We start from the raw sequence: 17,799 nt of genomic DNA, 5'->3' as shown, positions 1-17,799 counted from the left end.
CACCGCACTATGAAAGGTGAGAATTCCTGAGACTCTCTGCAGTAAAAATACGGAAGATATCTCCATCGATTTTTGTAACACTTTAATTCCTCGTGAGCTTTTAAAAATACAGAAAGCCACATTTAGGAGAAAGTAGTCTAGTGAAAACTTTGAATCCCAATGATGCTGTTATCAAAATTACTTTTTCAAAACTACGTTAACCTAAGTAATCTAAATAAAAAGGTTTGTCCACAACTCTGTAGTTGGATATAATGGAGAATGTACAGGTTTTCATGAGATTTGAACAATATCCTTGAGACGCTGTCTGTTTGTGCGCAAATAATTGTATTCTTTTGTCCACACAGCCATTGTATTATTGTGCCTGCTGGGATATGCTCTGGCAGTGGACCAAACATACTCCTGGTATGGCCCTGGAGAACCCAATCAACGAGACCCCAACACTGACAATGGTGAAAGAAAGACTTAAGCCTGTTGGGCTGTACTAATGTTCAGTGGTTCTTTATGATGCGATTGTAATATGAAGCATCTTACCAATCGATTGTAGATGTAAATAACATGACTATCAGAGACTAAAGAAACAATCATAATCAAAGATAACGTTCAGGCATCGGGGACAGAAAACAGTCAGTATTGGTTAGATTGGTGTCTGTAATGTAAACCCTTGCATAAGGCAGTGAATGTGAAGATACTTAATTCTGTGTGTGTGTGTGTGTGTGTGTGTGCGCAGTATGCCTGACGGACTCAGCCTCCTGTGGCTGCTGTCTGATGCAGAAGCAGATGTGGAGGATGGAGAGTTTTTTCAACATGAGTCTGACTGAACTACAGAGGGAACTTGAGAGGGCTCAGTCTGTCCTCAACAACGTGCGCGGTGAGACAAGCTTAAAACTCCACCTTTGGATAGTTATTTTCATTTACATTTACACTCACATTTATTACAATGGCCCTTCATTTCTATAGTCAATTATTATTATTATTATTATTATTATTATTATTATTATCATTATTATTATCATCATTAATATTATTATGTTACTGTAAGGTGCATAAAATCTTACACATTTTTTTCTTCTGCTCCCTCAGCCAGTCGAAGTGCCTTTTCTGTGGCCCTGACTGACACACGCCGTTGTCTGGGCCCCTTCAGGGAGGAATCTGTGGTGAGGTATCAGAGCGTCTTCCTCAACCTGGGTGATGGCTACAGCACCACCAGTGGCACTTTCACTGCTCCCCGCTCAGGGGTCTACAGCCTGGCCCTAACGGTCTACAGCGATGCCGGTTCGCCCGGGGCCACCCTGGCCGCCTGTGCCCGTCTGTGTGTGAACGGTCGTCCGGTGGCATCTCCCAGCGAGAACAACCTGCAGGACCAGGAGGACAGCGTCAGTGCCGTGCTGGCTTTACAGCTACGGGCAGGCGACAGAGTGAACGTGATGCTGCCCGCGGGCTGCTTCCTCTGCGACGACAACAGCCACTACAACACCTTCACCGGCTTCCTGCTCTACGCCACCGATTGAGAAGGTCCCCTCTCATATCGAAAGTCCCCTAAGCTGTATCGTGATCCTAGCCTTCACCTCTTCCACCCTATCCCATTAGACCTGTTCTGCCCTACTCCTGTTTACATTAACTGGGTGGTTTCCACATGCAACCTATGGGACCTGGCATGAATGCTATTCTCTTCCCCTCACTAGTAAACCATTGCTTAAATTCCTAAAAACCATTATTAGCCCTTTTTATCATAAGCCCAATGATTAATCTGACGGCTGCAAAACCCCATAAAGATTTTGTTTTGATGTGTGCATTGTCAAACGAAAAGTGTTTCCTTATTCAAATGCTGGATATCACCCTTAAATCTTCTTTTTTTTAAAATCCAGAAATAATAGTGTACCTCTCTTGAACAGCTCTAATGGAGAGCTAAAGGGCTGTATTGAAATGAACTGAAAATAAAGCTGATTTGACAAGAAGCATCTAATGAGTGATGGGTTGATTTACATATGCTGCTGTAGTTCACTCATAGTGACTTGGTACACTGAATGCAGTACACTGAAGAGACAAACATTTAATGCAAGGGCAATAAATTAACATTTAACATAAAGTCATGAAAACTGACATACATCTGTTTCACCACAACTGAAAGATATTGACAGAGTAAGTACTTGAAGGTGAATGGATTACAGATATTATCTGTAAATTAGCACCAATTTCCAGAAAATACATATAGAATGATATATAGGATGATCAAGCATCACCAAACATGATTCACAGATAAAAAATGAAATGCAATCATTGTAAACACACATAAAGAGAGCAAGCCATACACAGTAGGCAACTGTATATATTACATGGGGGATGGGGATATAGAAAATGTTGTTTATCTATGTATCTTTGCTTGGTGCGGCATTCAGCTCAACCTGTTTTTCTAAAACATATAACACAGTGCATTTCCATGTCACCAGGTCCAAGTGACTCAACACTAAGGATGACATCATCACACATATACCTGACAATGGACCTTCTCACAAATAATGAGTCCCTGGAATTGTGCCAGTGATGTCATACACTGAATATATAACTGAAATGAATATTGGCTCAGTATTTAGAATTATAGAAAGGTTGCCAGTACAAAATAGCACATATATCAACTGAGGTCAGTTTGTATAGTATACTGTCATGTGTTTTATAAATTAGTTTTGGTATTCTGTGATCTTATACAATCTCATATACATCATATACAATGATGTATCTCATATACAATCACTTAATGGTGTAGAGTACATCTTTCATTTAGACATATCAGCTTAATTTCTGCATCCTATTATTTGATTTAGATGTTGATATTAGCCTTGTTTTATATCCCACATGTAGTGTCATCATATCTAAAAAGCTAAGCGCTAAACAGGCCAGGATCAAGTCAGTAAATTAAACGTAAACATCTTTCTCTAGAAAGCATAAAATCGCACATCCTCTCTGAGAATACAGTTTATTGTGTTTTACAAATTATGACATGTGGCATATAGGCTGGTCATTCTTACTCAATCCTTGGGAACACTCTTTGGGGAAAAAGTAATTTTATTGTTATAGTGATTGTACAGTGAGTGTGTCTTATGAATGTGATTGCCTTCAATGGCAACACACCTATTTTCAGTTGCGTAACATATTTTTCAGAGTTCCGGTTTCATTCCTTCAAATTGGGGCTAAGGCTGAATCAATTTGTCCTGATGGAATACCTCAGGTTCCCCTTGCACTCTTAAAGTGGGTCTCATGCTAGGGACTATGAAAAAGCAGCAAGAACACAAGAGACCTCTAAGTAAACAATCATTTCAGAGGGTATTTTTCCTGGCCCACGCCTTAATTTGAGAACCTGGGGGCAACACAAAATTCTATTCTGTCCCTCATAACTGGGGCCCCTGATTCAGCAGCAACCCCTATCAACAACAAAAAAAAAGTCAGGAATTATGTGTTTGCGAAAACTGAGACTCAAACAGCTGGCCAACACAAAAGAAGATATCACAACAATGTTTTCAGCCCGCTGACAAAAAACCACGACCATTTGAAGACTTGGAAACTAGATAGTGGTATCCTGATAAAATCCATTATACTTATAAGAACAGAGACACAATTAGTTCTTTGTTTGTTGACACATGAAGTGGATGTTCAGCCATGGTGCGGTCTCTTGAGGGCTTCACATGGGACAAAAAATGGACACAATGAGGGGAGGACCTGTTTGTGTGTCCTACTTACCCTGAGTGTCTCACCACATCTTCACAACTCACACAGAGGCTGGACGATTTTTACTTATCAATAGTCCACCAACACCACCCACTACATAAAACTGAATGACTAAAAATCATCTCCAGGTCAGAACAAACTGCCTGTCGTAGCGTGGCTGTCTGGAGTCTGGGACACTGAACCGTCATCAGAATCACTGTAAGTACAAGGATAATTATGACTACTTATTTTTATACATGCAGATACATAAATGTATAATATAAAATGTATAGATAATGCCTCAGAATCATGTTTAAAGTTATAGTTTTCACCCTATCCTACCATCTGTTGCGTATGTAGTCATACTTTTACACACAACTTTTAAACAATCCCTGACTGAACAATATTTCCAGCAACTTTAGAGAAAGTTGTTTTTGTCATTTTTTTAACTGTTAGAAGAGAACACATCTTCAATGCGATAATAAATTCTAACTCTAAATTCTAACTGTTCAATAAATTCTGTTTTGGCGTTATTTAAAACAGAACAGAATCAGCAGATTACAGTTCTTGAGTAAAAAAAGATGTATGATCATTTGGCTCCATTAAATGGATAATACACAGTACATGGGGATCAACATCTGCTGATGATTCACAGAGATCCAGATAAAGAGAAGCAATATTTCATATAAACTATCTGTGATAAGTGACATTATTACACAAATACGCCTTCATCAGAAGAAGAAATATGTTCATATATTATTCCAAGAATGTTAATGTGATTCTGTGTAGGTTTCAGTTGCAGTAACCTGAGCAACACTCTGTGGAAGATGAAGACCATTGCAGTTGCTACATTAGGCCTACTGGGGGCACTGTGTCTGTGCCCTGCTGCAGCAGATGCCACAAGCACATTTGACCTTATGAGGGAAACCGCAGGTGAAATGCAACGTTTGTGATGCTCTCTGTCCATAATACCTGGTTCATGAAACCTAGCGAATACCTTCTGAGATGTCTCACTTACCTCTTTTACCCACATATCGGTGCTTTTTTTTTTTTTTTTTTTTTTGTTGTTTTCCTTGGTCCCCCTGGTTCTCTTTCTGTCTGACCCTTTGTCTGGGTCTCAGTGAGTTGGCCTGGGTCACTGCCATGTGGTGGCTGGGACTGTGACTGTGTGTTCAGGAGACAGAGAGGCTGCTGCTGCGTTGCTGAGTCGGTGTTTGCACTGGAGGAAGCGACGTTCATGCGCATGGTGCACATGTGGGAAAGCCTAAGCAGCCTCAACGACCAGCTCGGCGAACTAACAGGTACGCGTCATCTCGCTCCGACGTAAAACCCGACCCCTTAACTCATTCACTCGCCTTACTGTTCAAGGCAGCCAAACATTTCAGACACATTAACACCGCTCTGGATTGCATACTGACCTTCACGCACGTTTATTCCCAAATAGGGGAAAGGAAAGTAGCGTTCACGGCAGCGATGGGACCGATGACAGGATGCTTTGGGCCTTTCACCAGCAATGTACCCATCCCATACAGTAACGTACAGTACAATGAAGGCCTCGGATATAATCCTGCACTTGGTAAGAAGAACACATACGCCGACCACACTGTAGCGATAAGTAGCTCCACAATTACAAACTAAAGTACACAACAAACACAAATACAGTAATGGCTTCAAACTATCCCACACAGGGACTTTCACTGCCCAGCGTGCTGGCCTCTACTCCTTCACCTTCACGGCTTTCTCATTCGTGGGGACGGCAGGAGAGCGTCTCTACCATAAGGTGCAGCTCATGAAGAACGGCCAGATGATAGCTTCGGTCTGGGAGGATAACCGTGAGGACTCGGAGGACAGTGGAACACAGACGATTCTCCTTCAGCTCCGCCGTGGTTGTCAGGTCTACGTGGAGCTGCTTTCAGGCCGACTGCTATGCGGAGACAACCAGGGACGAAATACCTTCAGCGGCTACCTGGTCTACCCTCTTACAGAGTGAGACTGATAGAATGAACACACCCACACATGCAGACGCAGGAAGCAGAAACACATACACCCTGGACATGAAAAAAAACCCCTATGTAATTACACCCCTGCTTACGCATTGGACAGGAAACTGTTGTTAAATCTACCCCTTAACTGAATGAGATATCCAAAATTTTCATTTGAGTAAATGTCTACACAAAGGCTTGGATAACAGCCATAGTTTGTTGATGCATAACTATTAGGATTGTGCTGAAAATCAATGTTGCCCCATCTTCAGAGTTATCCATGGATAATAAAGGAAAGCATGTGTGCCCTATTGTTACTGATCACTTCCTTCATATGCTGAGATCTGAGGTGTCTCTTCCTTCAAATGGTGTTTCTTTTTAATTAAATAAAAACTTCTTCAGAATTAGCAAACCTAAAACTGTCTGGATGTGTCTTTTCAGATAACTAAAAATAAAAACCAGCTTGACTCATACAGTTTAAAAGGGCATCTTACTTACATACTTCATAATGAATTTATATTTTAGGTTATTCCTTCTCAGCAAATCTTAAATGTATGTGTGAATGTTTTCTTTATTGTTATATTCCAGAACAAAACTCATTGATTTCAGTCACTAAATACGAAAAATGTAATTTGCTATTATTATATTCCATTTTAACAACCATGCTAAAACTTTTAAAATGTTTTAAGCATTTGAGCACATACAGATCATGGCATGTTTTATACAAAACATTGATAAGAAAAATGAATAAAAAAAGATATAATAAAGAACTACAGGTTTATTGATATCATTATAGGATTCCTAAAGGCCATAGGAACAATGTGACTGAAGAAAAGCCTGAAGCAAGAGCCCACAAAAGCAAATGAAGCCATTATCTTTAGTTGGACCTTTGCTTTAATTCAGAATCAAGCAAATCCCTCTACAAACAAAAAGGTTTACAAATGCAATTAGTAAAAAGAAAAAAGTTCTGATACAAGCACAGTATTGCAAATAAACACACTCTCCCATCCGAGTCTGTTTTCTACTCATACAGAGGTTTATAAAATTGCAACAGATGTGGACATCACACTCTTTTGTCTCCTTCTTTTGTTTTGATCTAGTTTTGTTTTGGAATTCATCTCTGTGTGCTCCATTCAACACTGTAGTTACAGCAAAACATATAACACTGCTTGTGAAGGCTATTTGAAATTTAATGAATTTTTGGATTATTAAGAGAGAAGTAGAAGTACTAACACTACTGATAGAGTCCAGTGTTCAAGAGTTGTCCAATTTGGGTAGTGAGTCTAAATTAGTGACCATTCTGTTTTCCTTTGGCAAGTAGGAGATCCATGTATGCTCCCTCAATCAGGTCCTCCTCCTTCACGCCCAGCTCCTGCATTAGCTGTTTAGCAATGGCAACTCCTTCCTCTGTAGTCTGATTCTCCTTCATAACCACCTGGAGTAACAAGTTCAATTAATTACACGCAGAAACATGCATGCGTGCAGGTGCACATGTGCACGCACACACACAAAACGTGTAGTTGTTTTTCAGAAATGCAGATGACAGCGGTGATCTTATTTTCACGGTAAGGTCAACAGCCTTCTTGTCAACGAGTTCTGCAAATAGCACTGTTGTGATTTACCACAGTTATGACGGTTTCTTAAGCCTGACATAATTCAGTTGATGATAGCGTCCTGTGACAATACTGCAACAATGCTAAGAAAACCAGCCAAGGAACCATCGTTCTATGACAATTCAACATCTTCCTACACACCTCCAACTCCATAAAGTTCCCCAGATCCTCCACTGAATCCAGATGTACTCTGGTCTGTCCCACCAGGTAGAGTTGCCGCTCCTTCTTCACCTGTCCCACCATTCCCAAAGCATCTGCCAGAACCCTCTATACACACAGCACAAAACACAATCCTTCAGGACTTCACGGAGCTTTAAATTAATGAGCACATCGTGATTTTTCTAAGAGGGCAGCTCACAAACTTACAGCTGGTAAAAATGTTTACAGGCTGCTCTCACCTTTTGATGTCTTATGTTAAACCTTATTTTGATAGTGTAAATAATAAAATGATGCTTTACAACAATGCACTCAGTTTACTGTATATGAAACTGATCTTTTCAAACAGGCTCACTCACTGTTAGTCCCTCTGGATCATTTGTGGGAGAGATTGAGTAGTTTGAGAGTTTAGGTCCATCCATATCTGGTCGCTCATAGAATATAAGCTGTCCTTTCCCATCCTGTGGAGATAACAGTGTGAACAGCTGAGATTTTAAAGAAAAAGAAAACTCCTAGCAAATTATTAATTTAACTCACAAAGCGTGACGTGTTTCTCAAAAATGTTTGTTACATGTTATGTTTCAGTGGGTGTCGCGTCTCTGACTAGGTGTCTCCCTATCTAAACAGTCGAATTTACCATGAAATTCCTAAGTTTAAGGCGGCCCTTCTGTACTGTGAAAAACGTGTCCTTCTGGCGTATGGTGGTCCCGGTCGAACCGCTCAGCTCCCTTGCCCGTTGAGTCAGGTAGACCAGGTTACGCACAGTGGCTTTTATCTCGACATTTGACGGCATGTCTCTGCAACTGTAAATGTACAGCTGTAAAATATTTTAAGACACAAAGACACAAGACACAAAAGACAGCTTATGTTATTATGACCAAATATCAAATCATATCAGTGACACAAATATACGATTCGAACAAAAGACTGGATACTTATACTGAATGAAAGACAGCTATCTTTAAACTTTTTATGAAGCGTTTCATCCTGAATTGATCTGCAGGTAATGACGCAGCATCCCGCGCTAGCATCATTTTTGTCCCATGCGGCGCTTCATAGTCGCAGGAAGCATTGCCCGCAAAACCTAATCCGGTTCGGAAAATAAACTCATGGACATTTCAAAGAATACATTCTGCAAAGACCAGCGACTTGCTTTGCGTGGTCCTTGATGGTTCCAAATGTTGCACGACTTGCTCCAAAAACAAACTGCGTGAACTCTATAAGAACCGATGTCATGTGGTTTTGGTATCAGGTACAATCAACTGATTTTACCGCTGAATGCCGCAATAAAAACTTTATTCAAAGAGGATATGGATATATCTCTGCAGATTATTATAAAATGTTTCGCACTAGAGATGTGACTACAGACTCCTGTTATCATATATTCTAGTTCATAGATTCCAGTTATTATATACGTCCAGGCGCTTTAAATATGCTTTACGACACATGCCAATGTACTCGTTGCTCACTGACCTTAAATTTAGTCATAAATACACATTCAGATCTGATTATTACCTTTCTCTACAGAGGATAGTTTCACAGTTGGTAGACACAGTTCGCGGCAGAAACACACGATTGCTTCTGATTTTGCGCGCCTCTTCGATCACGTTGTAGTAGTTTCAAAACGTCTATTGGCTACTGTAGGAGTTAACGAAACGGAAAGCCCGCCCCAGAAAGACATACAGTATTTTATAACTTGCATCCCAAGATACCTAGAAAGACACGAAACAGAAAGATGAGGGAGATGGGAAAAGCAGTGGAGGCTGTTGCAAATGAATCAGTTTAAGTTCATTTTGTTTCACACCCCTAGAATTGCAATTGTCCCCCACAACTACACGTGAAGATTTTTAAAAAGAAAGAATGCGTCTTACGTTGCACTATGTGTAAATTTTACGGGAATTTTCTGAAAGACGAATTGTTCAGACCTCATTAATATATGTCATAATTAAGTGCATAAGGACTGCTCAATAAACGTTCATCACCGTTGACTGTTCCTGGATGGCCGCTTGGTGGTGCCTGTAAATCTGCTGAAGTATGCAAGTTACTGGAACTGCAGTAACATAAGAATGGTTCGCATCTCTGAAGCAAGAAGGAGAGAAAAGAAAAACAGAAGGGAAGAAAAGAATAACAAATCTTACTCCGATGTACCTACCCTTACCCCCCAAAAGTCTTTTGAAGTATGAATGTACATTTCCAGTTACTTCAGACATAAAAGAAAATGGATTTTATCTTCTTATCTGGAAATATGTACAGGTGTACCCAGTGTTACTCAGTGTGGGCAGTTATGCTATATTACATCACTGATGACCCAGTCTGTTTATCTTGTTGGATAAGCTTAAGCAGTTCATCCCACTATGGCAAAGCAAGACTTCATGTAAACTGAAGGATTTAGGAGTAAGCAAACCCGTTCGCTCATATAAACATACTTAGGTATAGTATTACTCCACACATATGTGGAGCAACAACTGGGCACATCCTCAGTCAGAGGTTAGGGTCTGAACATAAACTTTAATCAAGGTTAAAATTGCATGTAACTATGATTTTTGTCTATTTTACATTTTGTGTTGCAGTTTGATAAGCTTTTTAAACATTGAAAACTTTCTAATCTTCAATATAACATGTTTATATATTTTGTTGATGTACTATTTTAAGTCATACCACTGAAAGTTCTAGAAATCAAATGGAGATCAAGTGAAGACAAAAAACATATGAGACAACCATAGAGTCAGAAACTGCATTGACTGCAATGAATATATAGCTCCCAAATGACATAAAAGTACTAATGCGAATGGCAACAATGTACAGTTAGCAAATCTAAGGGAAAAAATCAAAATAAGGATGACATCAAAAGTGCATTTCTTGTGTATTACATAAAGTGTATACAACATAGAATATAATAAGCAGTAGGAGCACTCTCTTGTGTTTACTGATGTCACCAACTAAACTATTCTGAGCAGAGAAAAAATGTATCGACATAGTACTGGTAAAAATGTTGACCATGCAGGGCTGTGTGAAAAGTGACATGTCTTCACACGCTTATATGGCATTGTACTGAATGTGAGGTAGACGCAAGGGAATTTCAGGAGGGAGGTAACTCTCTCTGCAGCTCATCATCTTCTCTCTCTCTCTCTCTCTCTCTCTCTCTCTCTTACTCTTTCTACTACGCACACCCACAGAGTATGTTGTGGACATAAATGGCCTTGTAAGCTGCTAGTTCATCTAAGAGTCATCAGTAATTTATCTCTAGTATTTCTCCACACTCTTTTCTCCACGTTCTCCTTCCTCCTCTTCATCTAATCCCCCCACATCCTCCCCCCAACCTACCCTTTCCGCCTGCTGTGTTTTGCAGGCAGTTCAACCCTTTCAACACTTCTTGAAAACGACTACTCTCTCGATTTTGGCCCTGTTCTCAGGTTCTCTCTCCATCTCCTCCCTCATGGAAGAGTCTTGTTTTATTATTCTTTTTTCATATGATCATTTAGTAATCGGTTATCACACGCAATCCTTCATCCTTTGCACTTAGTTCCTTGTCGGTGATGGTTTTCATCAGTGCCTCACCTGTCTTTATGGCCCTCTCCTTCTATTCCTCTTTTCTCTTACCTCTCTACATCCCTCACTGTCCAGCCCCATTACGACTTCTCTGTCTCTTTTTCTCTAACGCTGATGGAGTGGTTTGGTATTTGGAGAATTCCGTTCTCTGACCACCAATGTCTATTGGCAGTGTTGCTCTGCACTTCCAAGGCTCTTCCCAAATATGGTTCCGTTTTTTTACTAAAGGGCAGAAATGAAAACTGCAGGGATGTAGGAGGGAGGGAGAGGGAGAGAGAGAGAGAGAGATCTGGAAAGAGGAAGGCTTGAAGAAAAAGACCATGCCCTTTTAAGGCCAAAGTTTCCTTTTTGCTCTCCATCTCCTTCCCTCTGTCCCTCTCTCTGTTTAATGGTGAAGTCATTTCAGCTCTCTGACTTTTAAACCAGCACTTTTCAGAGGGAGGACTCCGCCACAGATATAACACACTCGCCTAGACACACACGCGCACACACACGCATTCAAACACACACCTCCAGAGCTGCCAGTGACTAGAAGGAGGAAAGAGTTTTCGGTCTTATCTTTTTTTCACAGTGAGTATGTTTTTATTATTTTTCCTATCTATCAGATGGATAAGTTAGCAAACCTACTTTAAGCCTTTAGAGTTTTGTTAAAACCCAGCTGAACTTTTACCAGGGCACTCATGATAAATTGTTTCAGATGTTAAAGACTGTGGTCAGTACATCACCGACATTGCCACTGAAACTCTGTTGGCTTTAATGACAGGGGATTAATACTAATGAGCAAGTTAGTCAGTCATGCCTGTCCGGATGATGATTTCCAGGTGTATTTGCTTTGATTACTTGGACTCCATGAATTGTGTGCGAAAGCATATGCTTTATGGGGCGGGTGTCTATGCCCAAGTCCAGTTAGAGTCTGTTTTACATCTGATGTTCTGTCTTAATGGTGTATTCTAGGGCGTGGAACTGTGAACTGTTTTTTGAACATTTTTTAAGCTGTGAGGTTTGATATAGATGTATTTATCTGTGAATAAGTTATGTTAACACAGTACTGTCAAAGGATGCAGTCAACGCCTTTCTCATTATAGACGTGTATACCTTCATTTTCTGTGTTTGTGTTGTCTCCTCTGAAATGTATGAGTTTGGGTTTATGAAAGAAATGACTGCGTTTCTTTGGTCCTAACCAGAGCAGACATAATGACATATTAACTCAAGACATCTGTCTGCATCGTGAAATGGTCTGAACGTTGGGAAATTGTGATGAATTCACATATTGCTTCAACTTAAGTTTGATTTTGGCAGCTGCTCCTGTGCTAACAGACAAATTGGGTTGCTGTGGATATGATGCATACCTAACACTGTGTGTGCAAATGACTTCCATAAATGGCCTTCCACAGGAGTACATTGGTAAACTGAGGCCCGTTTGGAAAGAAGTTACTTAATAGATTCACACATGGATGTACACACTCCCCTCCCAGCCCAACCTCACTCCCACCTCAAGAAATATATACGGAGCATGCGATATGTATACAGTATTGCACTTTACACATAATGTAAAAAAGAAGGCTCGAAAAAAAAAAAAAGACAAAAAAAATTTTCGGTATAGGAAAAAAGAAGCTTTCATTTATTATAATCCATTTTTATTCTTTTGGAGAAATTCGTATGCGTTTCATACCTTATCATTTCAATTACATATCAGACAAGAATGCAAAAACATCTCAGCAGATGTAACTGTGGTTATCACCACAGCAACAGAATGGCTGTTATATAACCTCCCATGACATTATTTTATGTAATGTTATCAGTCAGGACTCTGGTAGTAGATTTAGCCACTGCTCAAAGTGAGCATCTAACCTAGCACCAGTGGTGGACCACAGCTGTGTGAGTCAAAGTTGTGATGACTATGGTAGCTCAGCAGTAGACCTCGACTGTGTGAGTAAAGGTAGTGACGACTATGGCAGTTTAGCAGTAGGCTACGGTGGTGTGAGTGAAAGTAGTGACGGCTATGGTAGTTCAGCAGTAGCACTAGCTGACTGAACAGCAGGAGAGACAGATAAGGCTATCTACATTCCTTTCCAGTGACAATTCCCAGCTGGCATTATTACCAGCTGTAGCGAGCTACAGTTCATGGATTAGAGTCAGAGAATGCTTCCTTTTTTCTGCTCTTTTTTTTCTTTTCTTTTCCCTTTTTTCTTTTTTCTCTCTTTCTTTTTTTTCTGTATTTTGGGAACTTAGCCTATTTCCAAGTCTGTTGCCATAGTAGCGCTGAAGAAAAAACAGAACCATGGGTATGGGGGAAGGGCAGAGTTAAGTCAGATATACGACTAAGACTTAAGGATACACCACCAGCCCACACCCCACCCCATCCCAACACACACACACACAGAGCCTATACAGTTTCGGGTATATGAAATTTGGGTATACAAATGGTAAATGAGGAGACGCTCTCACAGTTTTGCTTGAATATCTGATTAGGCTTGTTTCCAAATCCAACATCAGTTTCCTTAGAGACTCATAAATACCTACGGTGATCTGAGATACGACCCTAGCACTGACCGTTTTTTTCCTCTGTACGTAATTCAAGAAACTTCTGGGAGAAAGAAGAGATGCAATAATGACACAAAAAAGAACATCAGCCAGAACAACCAGTACTGAAAAAAGGGACAAAGTCAGTGTAGTGGGAAGAAAAACCTCTCTGAAGTAACATGAGCATTTGGGTGATTAAAAAAAAAAGAAGCCCAGCAGATTTTGAAATAAGACTGTAATGATGCGGCCATGCTCATTTTTCAAGCACACGTTGTCATAGCGCTCATATTATAAATGCATAAATGTGGAATGCATGAAGGATTTGGAACGTAAAAGGACATACAGAGAAGAGAATGGCGAGGGTAACATTAACCAGAGAACAGAATTCAAACACCCTATGACAGCTGAGGAGTGAGAGGAAAAGAGAGATTATCCAACAAACATCCTGTAGGAAGGGTGAAGAGAAGGTGGGGTTGTCTGTGTCTGGTGTAATCTCTGATATGCCAGTCAGTAGTCCTTAACCTTAGCATTGTGGATAAACAAAGTTAGTGCCTCAAGCCAGCAGTCCCCATAGTTTGTAAATAGTCACATAACTGTTTCGAATGGGAAAAATTCTCCATGGATTTTCAAACAGATGTGTGAATAAAATTCAGAAGTAGAAGGGAGGAGAATGTTCTCACTGTATGATACATGCTTTATTTACCCCAGTGGGCAAGCACGTAACGAAGTGAAAAAGAGAGAAAAAGTAAACAAGAGTACAATGGGGATTGACTTATAAACTTCTTGTAAACCTCTAACCTCTAGGCCCAGAGCTTCGTGGTTTCCTGACATCAAGATGGCAGCACAGGTGATTGTGCCAGAGGATAAGTGTGTGTGTGTATGTGTGTGTGTGTGTGTGTGTGCGTGAGTGTGTGTGTGTGTGTGTGTGTGCGTGAGTGTGTGTGTGTGTGTGTGCGTGAGTGTGTGTGTGTGAAAGTGTGTGAAAGTGTGTGCGCGCTTTATGCTTGGCTGGGAAATCAACTGTTGCTATGGCAGTGGCATATATAAATAAGTGTTTATTTGCTACATTTCAATCTCCCATTGCACAGTTCTTCAGCCAACTTTAAGATGAAGTGGACAAAAACATTGAGGCATATTTAAATTACCCTTTGGCTGAACTGTGTGCAGTTGGAGATGATCAGCACTTTCTTAAGGATGTTGCAGGTCTGATGGTTTCATCCGACTGTCGAAAGACACGCCTGTGTTGTGTGCATGTCTTTGGGGAATAAGATTGTATATATGACTGTGAGTGTGTGAAGAAACGAAGCGTTTGTGTTTCTGTTTTTAAATGTGCCAACGTGTGTCTGCATTGTTGGATGGCTGTCAGCACAGTTTGAAAGGCTTAACGCTAAGCATTATCGTCACAGCAGGTCGTTTACCAATGATTGCAAACAGAATATGACATCAGCCTTATGCTAACTGGTGAACAGAAAGCTTTCTGTTGTATTGTAAGATAGGATAATTAGTATGCAAATACTATTCAATGCCTTATCAAAGTCAACTGTGTAACACGCTTCACCAGAGTTAGAGAGTGTCTCATTATTTTTTACCTCAGCGATGAAAAAAGAATGAGCTCTAACCTTATTATAAAATTGAAGAATTAAAGTAAATTCTGACAGAAATAATAGAACAGTAGAGATAAATACAACAATAGATTTAAAACAAGGTAAGTGTTGACACAGAAGGTTCTGCTAAAGCACTCCATCTGCTAGCTACCATACACTGTAGTTCACCTCAAAGACACTGGATTGTGTGTGACAAGACTTTGCTCCTCTTAACAGTTACTTTGAAATGCTTGCACGTGAGGAAAAGAGGATTATGTGTAGGCCTTCTAGCACAGAGCCAAGTTCAGCACTGTTGTTTTAAATGCACTGTGGTTAAAGTTATTGAATCTTTAGGAAGAGCTTTGTCTGCAACAGTTAGCAAGAATAACAAAGCAATAGGAACCTTGGGCTACTCTGCTCTGATCTTAAAACCAGAGCGCAAAATAGTTTTCTCATGAATCACACACAACATTGTTTTCTTCATAGCCCTTGAGTGGAACTATCTAGACAGGCGTTACGTTGCAATTGAATGGCTTTGCATGATTCCCTTTGTAACTGTTTGGAATTCATCCAAACTGAAAACACAGGGGTATATACACAAGGCCAGAATGGAAAAGTACTTGTGTTCTACAAAGGCCCTGCAGGTGAAAACTGTGACACATTTAAACGATGTGCTCTAAGTTTTGTACCCTCTCTTCCTTTTCCTCCAATCTTCCCCTTGCAGCAGCAGCAGGTCGGCATGGCCAATAAAGGTCCATCCTATGGGCTGAGTCGCCAAGTGCAGGATAAAATTGACAAAAAGTATGACCCCGAACTGGAGGATCGTCTAGTTGAGTGGATTATTGCCCAGTGTGGCTCTGGAGTGGGGAAGCCTGAGAAAGGCAAACTGGGCTTCCAGACTTGGCTCAAAGACGGATGTGTGAGTGATTCCCTCTCTCAGCGTCTATGTAAACTTCACCGAGTAGCTGATGATCAAATGATCTTCTCTTCATGATGTTTGTTTTGACTGCTGATTGACCAGAATAATAAAATCGCCCTAACCAGTCCCGATGACAAAACTGAGCATCTCGACGAGTATTATTACTGATTGATAGAAAACATATCTGTGATGATGCATGTATCAGTGAGATTTTTTAAACTCCATATCTGTCTCCTAACTGAACTCAGGTTCTGAGCGAGCTCATTAACAGTCTGTATGACAGAGACAAGCCCATAAAGAAGATCCAGAGCTCTGGTATGGCCTTCAAGCAGATGGAACAAGTGTCTCAGTTCCTCAACGCTGCCGAAAACTACGGTGTCACCAAAACTGACATGTTCCAGACTGTTGACCTCTGGGAGGGTGCGTCTGCTAGACACAGTTGAAACATTTAAAAACGGGGAATACGGATGACCAGTAACCCCATTTTCAGTTTTAGATGGATCTAGGTGGTGAGACTACGAATTATCAATGCATTGTCTTTTCATATGGTTATGCAGGAAAAGATTTGGCTGCAGTGCAGAGAACACTGCTGGCACTGGGCAGCATTGCTGTTACCAAGAATGATGGAACCTACCGTGGTGACCCCAACTGGTTCTTCAAGTGAGTTCTGAGTGAAATAATGTTTGCAAGTAAAAAAAAAAAAAAAAAAAAAAAAAACTAAATAAAGGAGACATTTTGAGAGGCAGTACATTGTCTTAGATGTGAATGCCAAAGGACTTTAAAGACATAAAAGTATTGCCATGAATGGACAGATCCTGTGTGCATTATAATTCATTGTGTGTGGTTGTGCATACCATACAATCTGTCTAGTAATAGGTCTAGGTGTACACTGTGGAATGCTTTTGCGTACATTTTGTGTTCGTGTACATTCAGCTGACTGACTGACTGTATAGTCTTGCTATCTGTTAAAGAGAGTATTGCATTTTAAGTACTGTTTTTTCTGTGTGATTTTTGTAGGAAAGCCCAGGAGAACCGGAGGGATTTCTCTGACGATCAGCTGAAGGATGGGAAGAATGTGATCGGTCTGCAGATGGGCTCCAACAGAGGGGCAAGCCAGGCTGGTATGAGCTACGGCAGACCCAGGCAGATCATCAACTGAGCCTGGCCACGCCCATCTGAGCACCTCCACCCTCTCCCCTCCACCACACTTCAACTTAACCAACAAAGTTCTCCCAGGAGCTGGATCCAGTTCTTCAATGTCTTATTGAGTTTATTCCATCCTTGCCAGAAAAGGCCAAACTTAAAAAACAAACAAAAAAACAAAAACAAAAACAACAAAAAAAACACGGCTGCTTAGTTTATTAACCAAGCTTGAACACTGAACGAAGGAAATAAGCAACCAAAGCCAATAATATATGTTCTAAGTCTCTATTGTCACCGATATAAAGGCATGGCTCTAAAAATTTTCTTGCAAAGAAGTGGAACTATCACAGTGGTTAGAAATACTAACATCAAATCAGATTAAAGGATATAATAAGCTTGATTGAAAGATTACCCCCCCCCCCCTCCAAAACACTCCAAAATAAATTAAATGTGTTCAATAGTGGGATTTGGGATTATGGGGCACTTATTTAGCTTTAGAAAAATGAAGATCAGTAAAATGTAGGATTGTGATCTAATGTAAATGTATGATTGGAAATGACGTAAGGAATTAGTCTATGTAATGTGGCCATCACATCCAAACATACACACAAGTCTTAAGGAGGCCCTACAAT

The 17,799-nt window shown here is 40.4% G+C and overlaps 3 protein-coding genes across 4 annotated transcripts; all 3 read left to right on the top strand.

Annotated features, from left to right (window-relative positions):
• Window positions 1–9: 9 nt before the first annotated feature.
• Window positions 10–1,508, top strand: cbln20 (cerebellin 20). The gene is made up of 4 exons (XM_030778039.1): window positions 10–16; window positions 345–449; window positions 728–868; window positions 1,081–1,508. The coding sequence occupies exons 1-4, from the start codon at window positions 10–12 to the stop codon at window positions 1,506–1,508; spliced, it is 681 nt and encodes a 226-aa protein (XP_030633899.1).
• Window positions 1,509–4,526: 3,018 nt separating this feature from the next.
• Window positions 4,527–5,689, top strand: cbln18 (cerebellin 18). The gene is made up of 4 exons (XM_030778038.1): window positions 4,527–4,632; window positions 4,821–5,000; window positions 5,144–5,275; window positions 5,388–5,689. The coding sequence occupies exons 1-4, from the start codon at window positions 4,527–4,529 to the stop codon at window positions 5,687–5,689; spliced, it is 720 nt and encodes a 239-aa protein (XP_030633898.1).
• Window positions 5,690–11,385: 5,696 nt separating this feature from the next.
• tagln (transgelin) lies at window positions 11,386–17,786 on the top strand. Of its 2 annotated transcripts, XM_030776845.1 has the most exons (6): window positions 11,386–11,569; window positions 14,327–14,369; window positions 15,830–16,024; window positions 16,273–16,444; window positions 16,582–16,684; window positions 17,042–17,786. In XM_030776845.1, exons 2-6 carry the CDS (start codon window positions 14,358–14,360, stop codon window positions 17,181–17,183), a joined length of 624 nt encoding a protein of 207 aa, XP_030632705.1. In that variant the 5' UTR covers window positions 11,386–11,569; window positions 14,327–14,357; the 3' UTR covers window positions 17,184–17,786. The 2 variants fall into 2 exon arrangements, with proteins under 2 accessions (XP_030632705.1, XP_030632706.1); XM_030776846.1 differs by lacking the exon at window positions 14,327–14,369.
• The last annotated feature ends 13 nt before the right edge of the window (window positions 17,787–17,799 follow it).

Source organism: Chanos chanos, chromosome 6 (genome assembly GCF_902362185.1).
Source record: "Chanos chanos chromosome 6, fChaCha1.1, whole genome shotgun sequence".
Lineage (NCBI taxonomy): Eukaryota > Metazoa > Chordata > Actinopteri > Gonorynchiformes > Chanidae > Chanos > Chanos chanos.
This window is presented reverse-complemented; position numbering and strand designations above follow the sequence as displayed.